The sequence below is a fragment of the Sturnira hondurensis genome, unplaced genomic scaffold, assembly GCF_014824575.4.
Source record: "Sturnira hondurensis isolate 20B ecotype Veracruz unplaced genomic scaffold, ASM1482457v3 Scaffold0014384, whole genome shotgun sequence".
Lineage (NCBI taxonomy): Eukaryota > Metazoa > Chordata > Mammalia > Chiroptera > Phyllostomidae > Sturnira > Sturnira hondurensis.
This window is the reverse complement of record NW_028087015.1, coordinates 18,372,630-18,394,028: the sequence shown is the minus strand read 5'-3', so window position 1 is coordinate 18,394,028 and position 21,399 is coordinate 18,372,630. Positions and strand designations below refer to the sequence as shown.

The 21,399-nt window shown below is 42.9% G+C and overlaps 1 protein-coding gene and 1 pseudogene across 3 annotated transcripts in view; one reads left to right on the top strand and one right to left on the bottom strand.

Annotated features, from left to right (window-relative positions):
• Positions 1–244: 244 nt before the first annotated feature.
• On the bottom strand, positions 245–648 carry LOC118998844 (60S ribosomal protein L27-like; annotated as a pseudogene).
• Positions 649–11,774: 11,126 nt separating this feature from the next.
• The window catches only part of ANKH (ANKH inorganic pyrophosphate transport regulator), a 123,928-nt gene continuing 114,303 nt past the window's right edge, over positions 11,775–21,399 (top strand). Inside the window, exon 1 of one of the 3 annotated variants that reach the window (XM_037063027.1) lies at positions 11,775–12,315. In XM_037063027.1, the coding sequence (XP_036918922.1) occupies positions 12,220–12,315 (96 nt within the window). In that variant the 5' untranslated portion in view covers positions 11,775–12,219. The remainder of the gene's footprint in view (positions 12,316–21,399) is intronic. The other 2 variants (XM_037063029.1, XM_037063028.1) reach the window with 2 other exon arrangements.

The following is a 21,399-nucleotide window of genomic DNA, read 5'->3' as shown; positions in this document are numbered from 1 at the left end:
AAGAAGAAAGAAATGGAGATCACCAAGGCCAGAGGAATGTCATTGGCTAACTCTCTTCTGTTGTCTCAGGGTTTCCTCCTGCCAGACGCACACACAGGGAGGATGGCTGGACTGAACTGTTGTCCAGTATAGCCAGCAAATGCCTTGGACGTTATTCCCAGTTCCAATAACGTGTTCTTTCCTTTTTATATACCAGCCAAAATTTATTTATTTTTGGACTTTTAAAGCCTGAAGCAAAAAAGATCTAAAACTGCAGCTTCTGGAAAAACCATCTGTCCTTGATGGTCTTATACTTCTCTTTGAACTTGACCTCCCATCTGGCCCTGTGTTTCAGAGCAGGGTCTCTGAGGACATGTTTGTTGATGACAGATTTGTCCATGGGGATATCCGCAGAGTACCTGTGGGCATAAAGTGATTGTCATTACAAACTTTCACAAAAGACTTGATCTTTGTCTTCTGGGCAATTTCCTTCTTGCCCATGGCAGCTGTCACTTGGCAGGGATGATAGTCAATTCCAGCTGCGGGAGTGTGGCTGTAGGGGTGATCCGAGGTGCCACCCTTGATGCTCTTCACAATGGCTGCTTTGTGCCTGGAGTAGCATCCGGCCAGGACCAGCACGACCTTCCCAGGTGTCCTACACTTGTCCATTGCGACATCAGCCACTGGGGCCCAGAACAGAGAGGAAGACCCACACTTCCGCCAGCCTTTCACCCCAGCCTTAAATATTTCTGCCTCCAAATTATACCTCCCACACTGGCTTTCAAAGTAGCCAACAAGAACATCTGGGGTTCAGAAAACACAGTCACTTTACCTATAATGACTATTATTAATTGGCATGGAAAACTGTTATCCAATGACCTGTCTCAAACTTAATTTGTTGTTGATCTACGCATTTTTTGAGCTTTGGGTCACATGTTCTGCATGGACACGTCAGGGGGAGAGGAGCGCGTGCTTATGGTAAACAGGCCTCAAAACCACTAAGCAGAGTTCTTAGGAAATGCTGGGGCAAGGATAAGATGCTTTTCTTTACTGCCGGGATGGGGCCTCCCTCAAGCAGCAACTCTTCCCTGGTAGGCAGCCAAGTCAATCCAAGTTAAGGCCTGCCGTGGACACCTGTTCTGTGCAGACATCCCGGAGACTGGAGCTGATGGAGTTAGTTAGTGTCAGGCTCAGGTCAAACGCCACCTGGGGACGAGCACCAGGAGAGAATTGGAAAATTACTAACTCAAAGGCTCAGACGACTGAGTCTCAGTCCAGAGCTACCTGAGCCCCCATCCACCCTAAGGGCAAAACATTCTTCTGGAGAAACACTGGCAGCTTTCTTAGACAGAAGGAGACAAAATCACTGACTCAGGAAAACCAGACCCTCTCTGGAGGGGCAAAGCCTTTTAAGACATGACTGGAACATTTCTTGGGTAAAGCAGTTCACCAGAAAACAAACCTAGAGGTTCACCTCCAACCAAAACAAGTTTCTCTGTGCGCAGCTCCATTACCGCCTCCGCCCCAGGTCAGACCACTCAACTCCTCCTGAAGGTCCAGTCTTCTCTTTGGCCACAGGGACCACACCCTGGTGTGTCCCAATTTCTGACCGGCCACAGACCCCAGGCCTGCCTGCAAGGATGCCCTACCTCAGTCCAATGGGGCTCCCTTCCTAAGCAATCCCTAGCTCAGTCCACCTCTGACAGTGAGTCCAGTTCAAACCCAGCACAGATGTGGTCAAACCAGAAGAAGCTTAAGAGAAGAAACTGGGAGAACTGGCTTTGGAATCAGAGAGACCCAAAATTCTACATCCGCACATTTTAACTGTGCAGACAAGCAGGCCTGCCTGGGAACTACTATGGGTGCTTTTTTGCATTCGTGTTTTCTGGCAACAAGTAGTGGGTCTGAGGACTCAAACCCTACCAGGCCAGCCACCTGTCAACCAAGCTTAAATGAATCAGGAGGCCTAGGGTCTCAGGATTTACAAATTGGAAACACAGCTAGGCAATATCCAGAGTGTTCCAAAGAAGAAAGAAAACTGAGAGTTTTTATAGCAAAAAGTACATTCTTGAGAAGAATCAGCCTCTGGAGGGTCCCTGGTTCTTGTCCTTTCCTGAGGGAAACTGCTATTGGCTTAGGTTCTGTGGGACATAACTGTGTATTCATAATAAATCCCTCTTTTCAACTTAGGCTAGTTTAAGCTGACATCTCTTATATTCAAAAAGGAATTCAACTAATATATTTTCTCCTAAATTAGTTGTGAGAAATGTGTGGTTTATGCATGTGGTTTGTGCTTTTGATGTGTATCCAAGAAATTATTCCCTAATCTAAGGTCACAAAGACTTTTCTCCTATGCTTTTTTCTAGAAGATTGTCATTGCATTAAATTTATAATCTATTTTTAGTTAATTTGTATATACAGCATGAAATATGGTTCAAGGGTTATTATTTTGCATATGGGTGTTCAATTGTCCCAGCACCATTGGTTTAAAATATTATTCTTTCTCCATTTCATTACCTTGGCATTTTTCTGGAAAATCAATTGGCCATATATGTGAGGGTCTGTTTCCCACTCTTCATGTTATCCCATTGATTTGTACGTCTATTTCACCAGCACTGCACTGTGGTGAGCAAGTCCTGAAATCAGGAGTCTGAGTTCTCCAGATTTGCTCTTCTTTTCCAGATTCATTTTGGACATCCTCAGTCCCATCCTTTTCCTTTTCCAAAGGATTTTTATTGAGGTTATGTTTAATCTGTAGGCCAATTTGGGTAGAATTAATATCTTAATAATGGTGATGTTTCTGATGCATCAACATATTACACATCTCCATTTATTTAGGTCTTCTTTAAATTCTTATCATTTGTAGTTTTCAACATACAATCTTGTGTATACTTTGTGAGATCTATTTCCAAGTATTTCATGTATTTTAATACTATTGTAAATAACAGGTATTTTTTATTTCAATGTCCAATTTTTCATTGCTAGTATATATAAATACAACTGATTATTTTATATTAAATTTGCATCTATCCTGTGATCTTGCTAAGCTTACATATTAGTTTACAGTTTTCTTATAGAATCTTTGGGATTTTCTATGTAAATTATTGTGTCATCTGTGAATAACAAATTATTTTTTTCCATTGGTGTATACTTTTTATTTCTTTTACTTACCTGATTGCATGGGGTAGGACCTCTAGTAAGGTGTTAAATAGGAGTAGTGAGAGAACATATCTTTAAGCCCAACCTTCGTGGGATTATGTCTGTTTTACCCCATAGTATATACCCAGCACATTGCACTATGCTTGGCACACCAGAAGCACACACAAGAGATTGCTGAATGAACTGAAACAATGTTACCTCATCTGTATGGAGATTAAAGAGACACAGGTTTCATTAACACCTTGCTTAATTAACTATTGAGTCACAAGTAAAATCACATAATAAGTAGCAGAACACCATTGTGAAATCAGCAACATTTCCAAGTTTAAAAAAGTGCTCTGGTGGGGATACAGCAACTTGAGGATAAGCTATATATCATCGTGAAGATAACAATGTACTACATATTTGTCTGATAAATGAATACCCAGTATAGTCTGAGTAACACTGAAAAGAAAAAATATTCCATTAAATACAGTAATGATGAAAAGAACCCCTCTTTGTTTATTTTTTTCTCTGAGATATAAAGTCTGAGAAGCTAGGAATCCGCTGTCTCCGTGCTATCAGAATGTTAAGGATGTTGAGTCAGTGTTAACTGCATAACGGAAAGGATAATACACTTGTCAATTTAGATAGTAAATGTTGAAAAATGTATGGAAAATTCTATTCAAAAACATATTATTGAGTGCCTATTATTGTTCTAGAAGTGGGAATTGAGAATTGGGGAGATGATATAAATGTAAAATAATCAATTATATTTACACAGAGTAGCAATAAAATATTGGAAATTGAAATTTTAAAAAAGTCACTTACTTACGATAGTATCAAAATCCATGAAATAGTTAGGAACAGATTTCACAAAATGTGGTGAAATTTTAACATTATGTGGTAGGTATCAGATGCATACACTAGAAATAGAGGCTGGTGAACTCATTCCGATCGCCAACATATAACACGGAGAAGAAATTATCAAAGTGAGCTGGAGTTACACAGGAATTATTTAAGAAAGGCACGATATTTTAAAAGAGCTTTAAAAAGTAAGTGGACCAAAAAATAAATAAAAATAAGATAAAAAGTATGTAGACCTTGGGTAGGTAGCAAGAATAAAAATGTAAGCTTTTCAAATATTTTTAATTAGAGTCATTTTATGTTGTTTTGTTCATTTAAATAAAACAAGTAAATGCAGACGTTGAAGAGAGAAAAAAGGGGAACAAAAAGTATCTACATTTTAATTTTAACATACTGCATTTTATTCGACTCATTAAGAATTGCCACCGTGGGTTGGCAGAGCCAGGATGGATTGCAAACACACTTACATTCTGTGTTTCACCACAAGGAGCCAAATATAAGTCAGCAAATTATCAAATGCTCACCTATGAGAAGCACATTGCCTCCAGAACTCTGAGAGTCAGAGGCGGTGGGGGTGGTGGTGGTGGTGTTTTTGAGTGGCATGAGCAGGGTCTATCCCAAAACTTTTGGGTTTTAGCCACTTATCAGAGGTAGGAGTGAGTTAATAAGTGTCAGTACACAATGCCATCTGGTGCATTACTGATCGGGCATGAGGCTCCCCAAATATTTTATTTTCTAGCAATTACCAAAAAATCAAAATTTATGAAAGTGGTTAAGACATATATATATATATATATATATATATGTATACACGCACACACACATATATATATTTATACAACTGTGCTCTGATGGAAGCTGCCTCAAATCCTTTTCCCAGATTAAAAGAGGAATAAACAAGAAAAAAAGACAAGCATGGCATTTATGTCTGTCATCCATAACTGTTTTCTTTTCATTTAACTTTATGCTTTCAACATGTAAAACATGAATTTTTGAAAGCCAGAATTAGAGAGCAAGGTACATTCAGAGTTCTTCCATCTCTATTCCATCGTGTTCTCTTTCTTCCATCACTGAAGGTAAATGATTTCTGGACCATACTTCTGGTGTGTCTTTTCACAAATATAAGCCAATACACACATGCATACACAACCATATTCATATTTCTTTTCTGTTTTACCCCCAAACTAGCATACAATTTTACAGTTTGGCACCTTGCTTTTTTCAATTACCAAACTACTCTGCTAACCACTCCATGTCAGCATGTAGAGATTTCCCCCTTTCTTTTTATAACTCGACATTTTAAAAGCATCTGTGTGTTACTTTTAAAATATTATTCAAGTAAAAATAAGTATATTATTAAAGCAGCCATTAAAAGCGAGGACTATAACTCTTCGCAGAATTTAACCAGTTAATTCTAGCTTATCTACAGTAGATGTTCAATTTTAGGGTAATATACTGTCACGAGCATAGGTTCGTGATATATTCTTTCCTATAAGTCAGCTGGACAACTGCTCGGCTAGCTGCCTGCTGAGCAGCCTGGCACCAAGGAATAGACAGGAGTCACACACAAGGTACCCTACTCACCCTCTAACAATCCAAGAGGAATATTAACACGCACAGACAGCAATCAGTGGGGGATAACGAACCCAAGTCCCAGACTCTCAGTCTGCAGCTCTGGCAGACAGCACAGTGGACAAGGGCGTTGTCAGCATCTTGCAAGGAAGGACCTCCAGAGCCAGGTGGGCAGCAGGGCAGATGAAGTCCTCTGTCCAGCAGGGCAGAGCCTCTGGTGGCGGATGCCAAGGGAGATCAGCGTGGCGTGGAGCAGCACCCTGGTGTGTGGAGCTCGGCTGTCTCAGCAGGGGTCTGGAGCCTGACTCAGTTATACATTGAGAGCGGTGCACTCTACCTTCTGGGTCTTTTTTTGTTTGTTTATTTATTTATTTTTAGAGAGAAGGGAAGGGAGGGGAAGAAAGAGGGAAAGAAACATCAATGTGTGAGAGATACATTGATCAGCTGCTTCTCACACCCCGCCCAACTGGGGACTGGGCCTACATGTGGCCTGACCAGAAATCAAACCAGCAACCTTTCAGTTCACGGGCTGGCACTCAACCCACTGAGCCACACCAGCCGGGACTACTCTTTTGGGTCTTTTTGATAAGCGTCTCACCACCCCTGATGCCAAGTGGAGAATTTGCCCAGGAGCTGATCTATGAGTGGTCCCCCTCTGCTCTTCTGACCATGTGCAGATATCTCAGGTGCGTCTCCTTACCAGATATGTCTCCTCTGACTTAGGTAGTTTCCCACTTGAACCAAAATGTCATGGCTGACGGACAGCCATTTTGGTTGACATGAGTGACTCCACTTTGTTTTATGTATTTTATGCTATGCTGATTGGACCGATGCCATTTTATTGCTCCTGCTCTTCACATACACCCATGCCACTCACTTCCAGCAACTGCGATGTGCTGAGAGGACAATCGGCTTTGATAATTAGCCCAGGAAAGCCATAACTCGGCCTTGGGCCGGAATGACACACAGATGGCAAGCAGTTGGGGCAAGGAAACAAACTCTGCTCTTCAGAAGCTCAGCTCTGGGCAGAAACCATGGCTTCATCAGACAGGACCCTATTTATATGAACACAATGAAATAGTCTCTTTTATCCTGTAATTATTTGTCTTTTATTTTAATAAAAATTTTATTGATGAAGCCTAATGAGTCAGAGGCTTCCCTCACTGCATCCCCAATAAGCTACACAGTAAAATTGCACCAGGCCCAGGTGTAGAATTATAAGTCTTGAATTTATATCTATTTTGGAAGGGTTTGCTACTCATTCCAAAACTAGACACCAATATCCAGGATGAAATCTTTCATCAAAACTATCTGGTAAATGAGTTGGTGATACTAAATATATGATGTAGGATAATTTTGCATGACCAGTGTAGATAACGCTATAAAGTCAGGGTCACCTGAGTGGACAAAGCTTGCAGACCATGTCCACTGCTGCAGTTGGGCACCTGAGGTTACAGAGTTTTAGAAGTGGGTGATCTTTTTATTCTATCTTTTGCAGCAGATAAAACTTCAATATATTCATTTAAGATCAAGTCAAGAAAAAAGTAAATCAGACATATATGTAACTTTTTTTTCTATTAGTTCATTTTCTTTTTATTTATTCATTTAATTATTTTTCAAGTACAGTTTTCGGTCTATTACTTCCATCCCATCCCACCCCCCATCATCCCCCCTCCCTCCCATTTCCACCCTTCTCAGTTGTTGTCCGTGTATCCTTTATATAGGTTCCTCTAAATCCCTCCCTTATTTCCCCTGAAATTCCCTCCCCTCTCCCCTCTGGTCACTGTCAGCCTGTTCTCTATTTCAGTGTCTTTGGTTATATTTTGCTTGCTTGTTTGTTTTGTTGTTTAGCTTCCTGTTAAAGGTGAGATCATATGGTATTTGTCCTTCAACACCTGGCTTATTTCACTCAGCATAATGCTTTCCAGTTCCATCCATGTTGTTGCAAAAGGTAGGAGCTCCTTCTTTCTTTCTGCAGCATAAAATTCCATTGTATATATGTACCATAGCTTTTTGATCCATTCATTTACTAACGGGCACCTAGGTTGCTTCCAACTCTTGGCTATTGTAAATTGTACTGCTATGAACATTGGGGTGCATAGGTTCTTTGGGATTGATGTTTTAGGGTTCTTAGGATACAATCCCAGCAGTGGAATTGCTGGGTCAAAAGGCAAGTCCAATTTTAGTTTTCTGAGAAAATTCCATACTGTTTTCCATAATGGTTGTACCAGTCTGCAACCCCACCAACAGTGGACCAGAGTCCCCTTTTCCCCACACCCTCTCCAACATTTGTTGTTTATTGCTTTGTCTCTGATAGCCATTCTCACCAGTGTAAAGTGGTATCTCATTGTGGTTTTAATTTGCATCTCTCTGATAGCTAGTGATATTGAGCATCTTTTCATGTGTCTCTGGATCCTCTGTATGTCCTCCTTGCAGAAGTGTCTGTTCAAGTCCTTTCCCCCTTTTTTAATTGGGTTAGTTGTCTTCTTAGAGTGAAATCGTGTGAGTTCTTTGTATATTTTGGAGATTAAACCTTTGTCTGAGGTATCATTGGCAAATATGTTTTCCCATACAGTTGGTTGTCTTTTTATTTTAATGCTGTTTTCTTTAGTTGTGCAGAAGCTTTTTATTTTGATGAGATCCCATTTGTTTATTCTTTCCTTTATAGTCCTTGCTCTAGGGGACATATCAGTAAAAATGTTGCTGCGTGAAATATCTGAGATTTTCCTGCCAATGTTCTCCTCTAGGACTTTAATGGTGTCAGGGCTTATATTTAAGTCTTTTATCCACCTTGAATTTATTTTGGTGTATGATGTAAGTTGGTGCTCGAGTTTCATTTTTTTGCATGTAGCTGTCCAGTTCTCCCAACACCATTTGTTGAAGAGAAATTACTCCATTTCTTTACCCCATTTTATGTTACTGCCCCCTTTATCGAATATTAATTGACTGTAGAGAGTTGGGTTTATTTCTGGGTTCTCTGTTCTGTTCCATTGGTCTATGTGCCTGTTTTTATGCCAGTACCAGGCTGTTTTGATTACAGTGGCCTTGTAATACAGTTTGATATCAGGTATTGTAATCCCTCCTACTTTGTTCTTCTTTCTCAAAATTGTGGCTGCTATTCGGGGTCTTTTATGGTTCCATATAAATTTTTGAAGTGTTTGTTCTATGTCTCTGAAATATGCCATTGGTACTTTAATAAGTATTGCATTGAATCTGTAAATTGCTTTGGGTAGTATGGACATTTTGATGATGTTAATTCTTCCAATCCATGAACACGGTATACGTCTCCATTTGTTTGTGTCTTCCCTGATTTCTGTCTTCAGTGTTGTGTAATTTTCTGCATACAGGTCTTTAACCTCCTTGGTTAGATTTATTCCCAGATATTTTATTTTTGTTCTTGCTATATCGAATGGGATTTTTTTTTGATTTCTGCTTCTGCTGATTCATTGTTTGTATACCATATATGTAACTTTTGATTTCTCTTTTTTGTGTTAGCTTCTTCAAAAATCAGCGCTAATAATTTAAGGCATCAAAATAATAATATATTGTTGGTCATTTATAAAATTATTTTGGGAAGAGCAACTTTTTCTGGGCTCTGAAGTCAATGCTCATTTCCATTTCTGATGAAGTTTGTAAATATTCTTAAAGCTTTTTTTAGTTTTATATACTTTTAAATGTCCATTGAGTTAAACACAGAAAAGTATAAAAGGAAAATACTAATACTCTGCAGTTATCTCTAACCACTGTTAATAGTTGAGCATGTTTCTCAGTATTTTTTCTTATATGTACATTTTTTTCTTATGCTGTTGAGTAGAGCAATCGAATCTAACCTAAAGACTTTGTGAATTGAAGATAAAGCTATACGCTTTGAAAGATAACACCCTCTGAATTTAATTCAAGTGAGTTTAGGATAATTTCTTGGAGTTCTAGGTAAGATAGAAAACTTCCTATTCATTATCATCACTTATGTTCTGGCATGATCTTTTCAAAAAAACTATTAAGTTAAAAAGAGGAAGAAAGAGAGAGGCCCAAAATTCCCTTTGAAATCTGTTATCTGATTTTGGTTCTTTGATAGAAAAAATAATTAAACGTCTCATTCATTCCACTTCCACATTGCCGCCGTGTGATTGAAATTGGGAGGCCTTTCAAATCTAAAAAGAGTTCTTTGCCATGATCGAAGGTGACACTCTTAAATCACTCATTTAAAAAATACACTGTTAGAATACTCAAATAAGGATGATGATCTTCCATTGATTTACTAGAACTTTCTCACCATGCGTCCTTAAGATCACAGGTGTGTGTTTGCACCAGTCAGCAGCAGCAATGTCCTGTCCTTGTCTAGGGACCAGGCAAAGCAAACTGGACTTGATGAGGATTGATCCAGGGCCATCAACCCACACATTTCAGACAAAGGCCAGTGTAATTCGATGGCAGTAGGTAAACAGAGCCCACAGAAACCTACACTAACAGAATCGGTAAGCCATAGGTGATATTTGCTTTAGAAAAGAACTCCTTCCCAGAGAATTCTGTTAAATAACAAGTCCTCTTACTTTATTTAAAATGAGATTTGACTATATTCAAACGCACCTTTTAGGAATTGGCTACTGAGGACAGTCCTACACATGAGAACTAACTTCCTGTTTTGCTGGGAAGCCTTTCCGATAATATCGTTTGACACATCTAACACAATAAATAATCACCAACATTTCATTTTAATTACGGAGGATGCAATTTGAGGTTACATCAGGGCCACGAGATAAATTAGTTTCCTGTTTCTCAAGGCCTTGTTCAAACTGTGTGGAATTTAAAAAGGTCTCTTAAAAGGCATAAAATATGGAAAATATGTGATATACTTTCAAATAATTGTGAAATATCTGAAACCAGGCATTTGAGTTCTCAAGCTCACTACTGACACAAGCTTTACAAAGCTAAATGTGAGCTAACAGACTCATTCATAGGTGCAAAATTACTTCATTACTTTTAATAATAAATTATTTAAATCCATTATGCTAATTAAACTTGGAAAGATGCTTGTACTGGGCCAGTGCAAAACAATAGAAGGACAGGCTACATACTTTGCTCCGCCCCTTCTTCAAAAATTACCAATTTCAAGAGGGCCCTCTGGACCTTGGCAAAGACTGCACAGTGGCCCGGCTCTGCACGGGGCCCTTCCCCTCCCCCGACCCTCTCATTTTAAAAGATTCAATTTTTTGCAGTTTTTGGTCCAAGGAAACAAAGATTATCCATTTATCCGAGGCTGTTTTCATTCACCAAGGGCCTTAAACCCTCCGGTCACAGTGTGCTGGGTGCAGAGATGGATGCTGGCGCTGCTGTCATACAGTTTTAGGTGAAATACTCAGCACAGCTCTTATTTACTCTGAAATCACTGGGCCACAGTACTATAGAAGATTTTCCCCCTCCCCCCTTGTTTATTTAAAAGAGACGCACTTTTCGAGTTGTTTTTTGTTGTTTGTTTCGTTTTTTACAACAGCGCTGCCTTGAGAAGAACCTCGCCTGGCTCTCAGCAAAGTGCTGGAGGCAGGTCTAAGAGCCTGCTGGGACCAGTCCCTGCGGCCCAATGCGCATTTTGCTCCGGGACGCGGGTCTGGTCACCTCTGGATATGCTCCTTCCGCGGCGACCTTCTCTCGGTCTCTATCGCACGCCCAGAGCCGCACCTCCGTCTCTTCCCGGTACCTAGATGCCCAGGTGGGCCCGAATCAGACCTCAGCCCGGCCCGGAGCAGCCTTCCCCGCACTTCCCTGCCCCTCTCCGCTCCGTCCCGGCCACAGCGCGCCCTTATTGCTCCTCGCGACCGCGATCGCGATTGCCTCGCCTGCACCCCCTGCCAGTCTTTCACACTCTCCGGCCCCTCCTGGGACGGCGCGGGGACCCTAGCTCTGGGCCGGACTGCAGAGCCCCGCCGCCCTCGGGGCCTCCGGACCGCTGGGTGCCCCCGCCCCTCAAGCTCGCCCCGCCGCGCCCTAAGGCTCCGGGCAGCGCGCCACCGTCCCTTGGCCAGCCCGGCACTGCGACTAGTCCCACCCCGCGCGTCCCGGGAGCCGCGGAGGCGGTGGCGCTGGCGGGCAGCCCGAGAGGCGGTGGCCCCCGCGGCCTGTGGGTGCGCAGCGCCCCCAGCGGCCGCGCCGAGAGCAGGCGGCCGCGGAGGGAAGGAGGGAGCCGCCCGCCCCCTACCCGGCCTCCTCCCCTGCCCACCGCCCTCCCGCCTTGGGGCTGCGGGCGGCGGTGTCCGCGCCTCCCCGCCCGCCCCGATTTCCTCTGCGCAGTGGCGGCGGTGGTGGCGGCGGGGGCGCCTCGTGCGTGCGGTTATTTATTTATTTCCGGGCTCCAGAGCGCTTATAATGGAGCTGCTGTCAACAGAACCTTCTGCTGCCGCCACCGCCGCCACCGCCACCGTCCCTCCTCTTTTTTTTCCCGGCAGATCTTTGTTGTGTGGGAGGGCAGCAGGGATGGACTTGAGCTTGCGGATCTCCTGCTAGAGCCGCTGCACTTGGAGAGGACGCTGCCGCCGCCGCCTAGAGGCCCCGCCGGAGCCGGCCTGCGTCCGCCCGCTCCCCTGCCCGCTCGGCCCGCTCGCCCCGCGCCTCCCCGCAGAGTCCCCTCGCGGCGGCAGATGTGTGTGGGGTCAGCCCACGGTGGGGACTATGGTGAAATTCCCGGCGCTCACGCACTACTGGCCCCTGATCCGGTTCCTTGTGCCCCTGGGCATCACCAACATAGCCATCGACTTCGGGGAGCAGGTAAGCCCTGCCGTGCCCTGCGCCCTGCGCCCCGCTCCCTCTGCCCCACTCGGCCTCAGACGCCCCAGCGCGCTGGGATGGGAGCAGAAGGGAGTCACCTGCTCCGAGTTCCTCTTTATCCTGTAACATTTGGTTGGGTTTGCAGCCTGTCAAGGATGACTTTTCCAGCACTTTATTTCCTCCCTCCCCCGCCAGTTATTCAGCAGAGTTTTCCAGTTCTCTCTCTCTCTCTCTCTGGAAAATGTTAAAACACTGGGGGATTTGGCGCTTCACCTATAGAAGCGTTTTTAGTGCACAGCAGGAATATTATGTAATTTGAGGTTATGTAAACCTCAGGTCTTAAAGTGTAGTTTCTGATAGTTCAGGTGCTGTTTTTTTTTATTTTTCCGGGGTTGATGATGACGATGATGATGATGGGGAGATTTTTTATTAAAATGTGTCCCAGTTGATTTCCCAGATACTTCTGATTTGTTTTCAGCTCAGGTATGGATTAGGTGTCCCCAATGTGTCCCCAGTGTGTCCTGATTAGGTATCTCTGGTTTGGGATTTGGGGGTTGTTTTCTCTTGGACCCCTACAAAGGGGAGTACATTTTTGTTTGTTGCCTTCTGGCCCTCGTTTCTTTTTATGTTTTCCCCCACTGGTCTCCATGTGGCGTCGTTGCAAAACCAGCGCGGCGGACTCCCCGGCTCTGGGTATTGGTGCTGTGCACTTAGCCTATGGGGGCCGTTTTTTTCTCAGGGCCCCCAGCGGGAACAGTTGCATTTTAAGGCCAGGAAGAGGGATGGGCAGATAGCATGCCACCTTGATGCACAGTTGTTGGAACTGGCCCGCGAGTGTAACACGGGTGTGTAATGAGCAACGCTCCTAGTATTGTAGCACTTTATTTATGTCCTTTTTCTTTAAGTCAAGAGACCTCAAAGGATGTCTTTATAAAAAAAAAAAGTGCAACTATTTTGATGCACTTTTGGCTTTAAAAAATGAACAGTTTTCCAGAAGGCCGTTGGTTTGACACCTCCTTTTGATGAATATCTGCTTGGATTTGTCTCTGTTTCTCAGAACTTCTGACTGATTGCAACTTTATAAGCTCCCTGATACTTAATGACATTGTAAACTACATTGTAAGCTACTTTTACTTCCCATTTTATTGCAGATAAACGTCCACACTGTAGCACCGTCTTCTAGAGACCTTTGTCTAGAAGCCATCTAATTTCCTTTAACTATTTTATCTTTCCTGTAGCCACTGTAACCTGCCAGTACCTACCTATCTATCCCCCAGGGCTTGTCTGCTGCTCTACCTCCTTCCTGCCCACCTTATATCTTTCATAATTAACTGGCGATTTGGGCATTTCCTACAATCCGTGGAAAGGTTTTATAGACCTGAATTCACTACCTCACACGTTAAATGAGTCAAGTGTTATATGTTCACCTGCACCTTTTCACTCTGTTAAGACTTATCTTCTTGGACCTGCTCCAGAGGTTGTCAGCTCAGCTTGCTCACCTGATTGCTCTCCCTGAACTGTAGTACGTGTGTGTGTGTGTGTGTGTGTGTGTGAGAGAGAGAGAGAGAGAATTATGTAGGGATAACTAGAGGAAACAAGAGCATTCTTTGCCATAATTAAATGACCTGGAGCATATGTAGCATTGTCTCACATTTGCCTTGATTTACTACAAGGCCGATGTAACTAAGGATTTGATTTTAGTGTAACGGAAAGGATTTCCTGAGCTTCAGAAGGGTGGCTAGACGTAGGAGACAACTATATAGAGCATCTCTCCTAGTGGGTCTATTAATTCAAACTCATCTTTACAACATTGCTAACCTCATTACCAGTAGCTGACATAAGCAAAGTACTAGAACAGTTATCTTCTTGCACGTAAGCAAGTTTTATCAGTAACTGTTTTTTGAGGTCCTTATCCCTTGAATGCCAGTTTATTTTAAGGTTAAAGGCACCAGGAGGTAAAGATATTTTATCAGATTGGGGGAGGGGAGAAAGAGTGGTGGTGGGGGAAATTGTTTGTTTCCCAAAACATTGCTTTGTCTTCTAGCATCAAATGATAATGGTTTTGCAAAATGTAGAGGGTGAGAAGAATGGAACTTGTGAACTAAGGCATGACCTGGCCATGTGTGGGTAATGCATATAAGAACATTTTACCCCAACTGCTTCAAAGCACAAGAAAGATGAAGAGAAATGAACCTATTTGCAAAAGTAGTCCATGTTAGACTTTTGAAAATACGCAGCTCTTGGTATGAATTTTTCATCAAGCTCTAGACAGATGGACACGTACAGAGCTCTGTCATTCTTTCAGAGTGAGCATGCGTATGACACCTTGCCCTGAATAAGCAATGATTCCATATTTCAGTAATTGACTAATCCGAAAGTAGGGACATGACGTGGGAGTGTAAAGGTCAAAACAACCCCTGGTCCTCCTGCTTTTGAGAGAATCAAGAAATGCAAAACTAAAAACTAAAATGTCTCATTATCTCTTAAGTCTCTGACTTGTCCAGAACAAAAGGATAGTAAAATGACTTTAAATGAGTCTTAGAAGAGGGTGTTTTTTTATGATTATAAACATCTCAGTTTGTGGTTTCTGTTCAAAATGTGGACAAAACTTTTAAAATGGAAACAATCCAGCTATATAAAAGATCCCACTGAAATTTGAATAAGCAGCACATATGTGATTGCATATAGGAATTAGATATTAATTATCTCAGCTATTAATACATGTGGGGGAGGGGCTATGAGGAAATCTGTCACAATCCATCCAGAGCCTCCTGATATTCTCCATGAACATTGTCTGCTGTATGTAGATTTCCCTACAATTTCATAGCTCGGTCAGTGGGAAACCCAACTATTATGGAGTATTTATTCTAACAAGACTAGCAAAACCTAGTATGACATTTTTCAGTTTTGATGGTAGCAGTCATTTAAGGCGAGGGGGAGGGTTGAATTCTACACTAAAAAAAAGATACATGGCCTAGAATAGCCTGCTTTGTAATATTAAACATAGAATAGAATGAGCATATATTCATTATTACAAAACCTAGAATAACATTTGTAGAATCCTGTAGGTGTGTAGTATACTTTGTGATCATTGCATTATATCTAGAATTATTTTGTCTATTTTTACAGATTGATAATCAAAAGTATGAATTATTTCCATACTTTGAGCACTTCATATGTGCTTGTAATGTCTCAATACAAGTCATACATGAGAAAAGAATGAGCAGCTGAGGCATGTTAAGTGACTTGTCCCAGATCATGCAGCAAGTGCCAGGCAGGGCCAGGGGTCATGCCCATGTCTGGCTGGGCCTGGGCCATTCTACTCCCTGCCTCCTCCAGTCACATTCACTCTCTGAGATCGGCCCAGGAGTTGTTAGAAATGTATCCTTTGAGCTTTTCAGATTCCTAGCCTGGGTTTAAACTTAATCTTAGCTGTCATAGTTTGAATTGTAAAGACTCAACAGGTGTAGGGCAACTGTAACAAGGGCCCCCAGGAAAGACAGAGTGTGACTAAGAAGTTCATGTAGAGAGAGCCAGGTCATCCAGGTAATTAATTAATTCAACACTGTATCTTATTTTGATAAGGTTGACCTCAAACCTTTGGTCAAGGGGAGGAGAAAAGATAAGAAACAACAGATACTTTACAATCAAATTGTTTAGAAATCATTAGTCTAGCATCGGAGCCATACAGACTGCTAAGGAAAGAAGGAGGATGCTGATACATTTCCTACCGTGTATTTCTTCAAAAGGATTTGCAAATGTGCATTTGGTTTTACCACGTTCAAAGGACTGTTATTTCTGCTTAAAACTAAACTTGGTACAAAGGCCTTGACTACCTTAAGAGCCAAATTCACCAAATTATGTAGAATAAAGCAGTGAACTTTTTAAAGGTACTAAATGACACTTAAAATCTAACTAAGGATAACCGTGCTATAACTTTGAAAGATAAAGAAAAGCTGAAATTGTTCTCATTCGAGAAGAAATGTGTCCTGTCTAGTGCCAGGTAATCTGGTCTTGCATGCTCAGATGGTATCTTTAGGGACTTCAGATTGTCCTGTGTGACACCCTGAATTTGGCTGGGTGCAATACGACAATTCAGTGACCCTAGATGTTTACCTGTGAATGAAGAGTTTTGTGTATGGGTTGTCACAATTACAGCAGTAAGATCTATAATAGGAATGTCAAACTGTTTTCCTAGCTCCCCTTTCTACCTTAGGAAATCTACTGTGAGCCTTGAAAGAGAGTCTTGAAGAAAGAGGGTCTCAAATTATTCATATTACAACATGGAAGAAAAAGAGGGAGGTCCAGGAAAAATAACTTCATAAATGCTCTTCCTATCTACTAAATAGAGAAACACCCCACCCTCTCCAGACGTTCTCCATTAGATTGGGAGGTACAGGAATGAAAAGGGGTGAATGTGTGGCTCTGGCCACTATTGTGAACGGACTTCTCATCCAAGGTCACCCAGTCACAGAGGAGACAGAGTTTGCCTTAAGTAATAATAAAAGTATCCATTGTGTTTTACTTTCCAAAGACGTAAATGTAAACCCCAAGCTGAGTTTTTAAATAACTGTGAGGGGGAGGCATTTTCTCTTTCAATCTATTCTGTACTAATGGATTAAATTTCAAAATAATGCCTTTTTCTAATTAAAAAAGTAATATATGTTAACTGTTTAAAATTAGGTTAAGTATAAAAATAGAGGGGGAAATACCAGTAATTCTGTTCCTGAAGGGAAAAAAAACTCTTTTAACATTTTTATTTCCTCCCAATTTTTTAAGCATTTAAAAGTATTTTAAGTATGATTTTAAATAGCATATTATTTGATTATATGAGCATACCGTAATTTCCTTTGCTGTATATTCCCCTATTATTTAAATGTTGAGGGGTGGGGGTTTTTTTTGGTTTTGTTTGCTTGCTTGTTTTCAACACAAAATTTCAATGACCGTCTTTTTGTAATAACTAGATAATACGTGACCTCAGGCTACCTTGGACGTTCTGCCTGGCATATCTTGGTGCCTATTTCAGTTTCTCATTCGTACATAGAAAATGAGGTCACTCTTGCTGGCAGTCCATATGCAGTTAAGGACATGGTGACCTCCGTAGTCCAGTTTGGTACTGACTTCTGCACCGCGTTTCCCAGTTCTCTTCAGAGGAGCGTCTGTCTCTGAAGGGTCGCTCTTGCGTTGTCCTTGGGCCTGTCGCTTGTTCCTAGAGCCATGACAGTGTAGTCCCGTGGTTAGTCTGTTTGCTCATTTCTTTATTGAGGTGGTTTGATGATCAGCCTAACTACCACTTTGTCAGAACACTTCTTTCCAAGTATGTCCTTCAGAGATATTCAGATGTGTCATACATCCAGGCAGTATCTAAATCTCTTTCTAGTAATACATCCAATTCTTTAACAGCAGTTTCCAGAGTGTAGTAGTGTCATATCATCTGTGCCGCTCTCATCCTTTGTAGACGTGACAGGCTCCGTTTCCTGTGAGTGGGAAGGAGTTCGGTCTCCAGCCGTTTTGCTCTCCCTTCTCTGTTTGAGGCTGGGGCGAGGGGCGGGGGCGGGGGCGGGGGCGGGGGGGGGGCAGGTAGGCTGGGGAGCTGGGGGCAGACAGAAGGCCGTGGATGGGACATCATTTTTTTAATGGTCTGTGTGTGTTGAAATAAATAAACCTCATTAAACTGCTGGTGTAACATGCCAAAGTGACTCAGATGTCTTCATTTAACAAAATTGATCTGTTGGTTTTTTTAACCATCTGTGACTCTTTTAGTTGCTGTGGAGATGAGTTAGAAATACAGAAAACCGTTTTACACAGTGTTATCTGTGTATGAGCCACCTATGTGATAACTGAAGCTTCTCCTTCAAAATGAAAGTTACTCGTTTTCCTTTTCCTGTTTTAGTATAAAAATGATTATTGCTGGAAATCTATATTGTCCATTTCTCTACATTATTGAATAAACATAATATGTAAAGTGTAACATTTTTGGTGGCTCATGAGTGCCCATTCTTGTACTGGGTAATCACGTTTGCCCACTGGTAGGTGATACTCAAAATAATTAACAAGGAGTTTGGTGCCAACCAATAAAATAAAAATAGTAAGTCACAAAAATAGCTAATGCATGTTGACAATTTGCTTTTAAATTTTCTGCTTTAGATCTGCGCTGGGAAACTAAAGTTCAGTAGAATTTCATGAAGCAGGAAGAGCAGGTAATTTTCGGAGGCCTCCTTTTGGAAAAACCCTACCTGCTTGGGACACTTGCTCTCTCACCCTGTGCTGGCTTTGATTCTGTTCCCAAGAGATTCTAGAGTGCGTGTCAGTGATGGGACCTTAACCCAAGGGAAGCGTTGCCACCTTTGACATAGTTCTTGCCTTCCAACTGCCTGGGTCTCGGTGAAGATAACGTACGTGAAATACTTTTGCGATCAGCATCTCAGAGCAAAACGTCTAATTGCACGGCGCAGTTATGATAATATATGGCTAGGTGCTGGGTAATTGGATAATATATGGCCTGCTCTGGGTAAGCAGAGCAGCGCGAGGGTAGTCAAGACAAGCTGTTCGCACGAGACAGTTCTCGTCGGGAGGTTGGAGGCCCCTGCTGCCTTCCCCGTAAAGGGTCTTGTCTTCCAAGTGGGCAGCACGCATCTGAGAAGGTGAAGATACGAGAGAGGTGAATTAACAAACTTCCTATCCAGCCGTACAAACCCAGATTTTCTTTTTTGCTTTTGTTTTTTCCATGATTTTGAAACCATTTAGCTGTTCTTCCAACAACCAAATGCCCCTCACGGTGCTGAGAACGAATGGGTTGGAAATGATGAAGACAGCAGTTATCTCTGTCAACTAGAAGACCTTTGCATTGCAACTTTCTGGTTGTGCTGTGTGGCTGCTGCTTTGGCTGAAAGTGCTTTCATGGTCCATCCTGGGGAGGGGAATAACTGGGTTATTTGTCAGGGCAAAGAGGGTTTTTATTCTCCTACATAAAGAGTTATTTAAAAAAGCAGCCTGTACATCTGGTTCAGGAAGTTCCACGGGGTCCCAGGGACAGATGGACCAACTGCACTTGTCCTTGAGGGAGCGCATGTCGGTTTGTGAGCCCATGGATCCTAGCTGGTTTTTAAATGTTTTTATGGTGTTTTCATGTGACTAGATTGGCGAGGCTTTCAATGACTCTGCCATCATTGGAACTGTTAGAGGGTAGCCTTTCTGGAAAGATGGGTTTTATTGGTGTCATTCGACAGTCCTCTTATTAACACAGGTCAACATCTGTCACCAACCCCCAGGCTGCAGGAGGGGCTGTGTGTGTGGCTCCTTATCTCGTAGCATAAGGAGGCGAGGGGCGGCCCTGTGCACCTCCAAACCCCTGTTCCCCAGGGCGCCTCCCGTGCCCGGCGGTTTCTGTAGTTTGCACATCATCCATCCTCCGTCATCCCACCTGCACAGAACCAGGCTGGCAGCGGCGGCCCTGCCTCAAGGCTGGGGCAAAATAAGAGCCAAAGCGGGAATCCCTGGATACAAACTTGCAAAAACAACTAGAAAGGTGATGCCGAGACTCTTCGGGACAGTTACTTGTAATTAAATGTCTGTAAAGCCAAATGTCCACTAGGAGGTCAACGAGACGCTTTCTAGAGAGCAAGAGGAGTCAAGAAAGGACAGAAGTTGGCTTTGTGGATGTAATCTCCCTGGCACATGAGAAGTCAAGGCGGCGTATTTTGTGAGAGACCCAAGGACGACTAGCGTGGGTTGGGCAGCTTTCAGGTTCAATATTTACCCCCCTGAGAGCTGGTCACCACGGCTTACTGTCTTCACTAAATGATAAGGAGTCCATGTCACTAAACTGGTCAGAATCCCTGCTCAGTTTTTTAAAAATACATATATAACACTAACTCTAGGGAAGTGGTTGAGTCCCTGACTGTCATTTCTGTTTTGCTATTCAGCGTAGGTGGGGCCGTTTTGTCTTTAAAACTACATTTTAGACCCTTGAGAAGTTGTGTGCTCTTGAACGCCACTCCATGACAACCCGGAGATCTCTGGGCCACCGGGCCGTGCATTTCAGTAAAGGGACATAGTAGTGTGGAGAACCTAAAATAGCTTACAAAGAAAAAGCTCCTCTGATGGTCTGGATGCTTTAAATGGTTGGACAGGGAATTCACTGTGACCATCAGGCCTCCTACAAAGTGCAGCCTGAACTTGACATTTTAGAAAGATGAACTGCGCAGGAGAGAATAACAGATAACCACGTAAGTAGGAAAGGGGTTACTCACCTCTCCGGGATTCCAGCCAAGTCCAGTGCCGAAGCATCCAGCCCGAGTCCAAGCGTCTCTTCTCAGCTCCAGACCCCACATTCAGATGAGGTGCCCTCACCTTGTCGGAGACCTTGTTTTCCCTTTGGGATGGTTATAGTTCTTACCCCACCCTGTTCATTCAGGGGCCGTGTTGCCTCACCTGGAGCCTGACATGCAATCAAGGTGTACCTGCTTTCTACTCCCACACAGAGCCACACACATTTAGGTGTTTCGTCACCTGGCCTCACACCTGTTGGGCTGTTTACCAAACTTGTGCAGGTTCCAGGAATTGTCTGCAGTGAGTCCACCCTGTGATTACCAGACATCCCCCAGACAAACCAGTGTTTCCGCAGTCAGGAGAAAGGAACTTGGACTTGGTTGTGGGGATAGTAGAGACCCACAGAGGACCCTAAAGCTGATGGTGGCACCGAGTATTTGTAGCTAACCTGTAGAACCACTTTTGTTTTTCTAAAATTCTTATTTACTCCAATTTCCTTTAGGCTTAACGCGCCTTCCTTCAGGGAGGGGGCTGGTGAGACTGGTGTTCCTCTTTAAAAATCAAAGTGGAATTTACAAACAGTGAAATGTATAGATCTAATGTGGGTGGGTCCAGGAGGTTTATGCCTGCCTGTATATAACCACACCCCAGTCAAGGTATGGAACATTTCCACAGCCCAGAAGGTTCCGTGGTGCCCCTCCCCCAGGGGAAGCCACCAATCCGAGGGCTGTGATGAGCCTTTTGGATTGCTCATGTGAAGTGAAGTGTATGCATTTGGTCCCGATAACGGGATCTGGGACCACTCACTGTTAC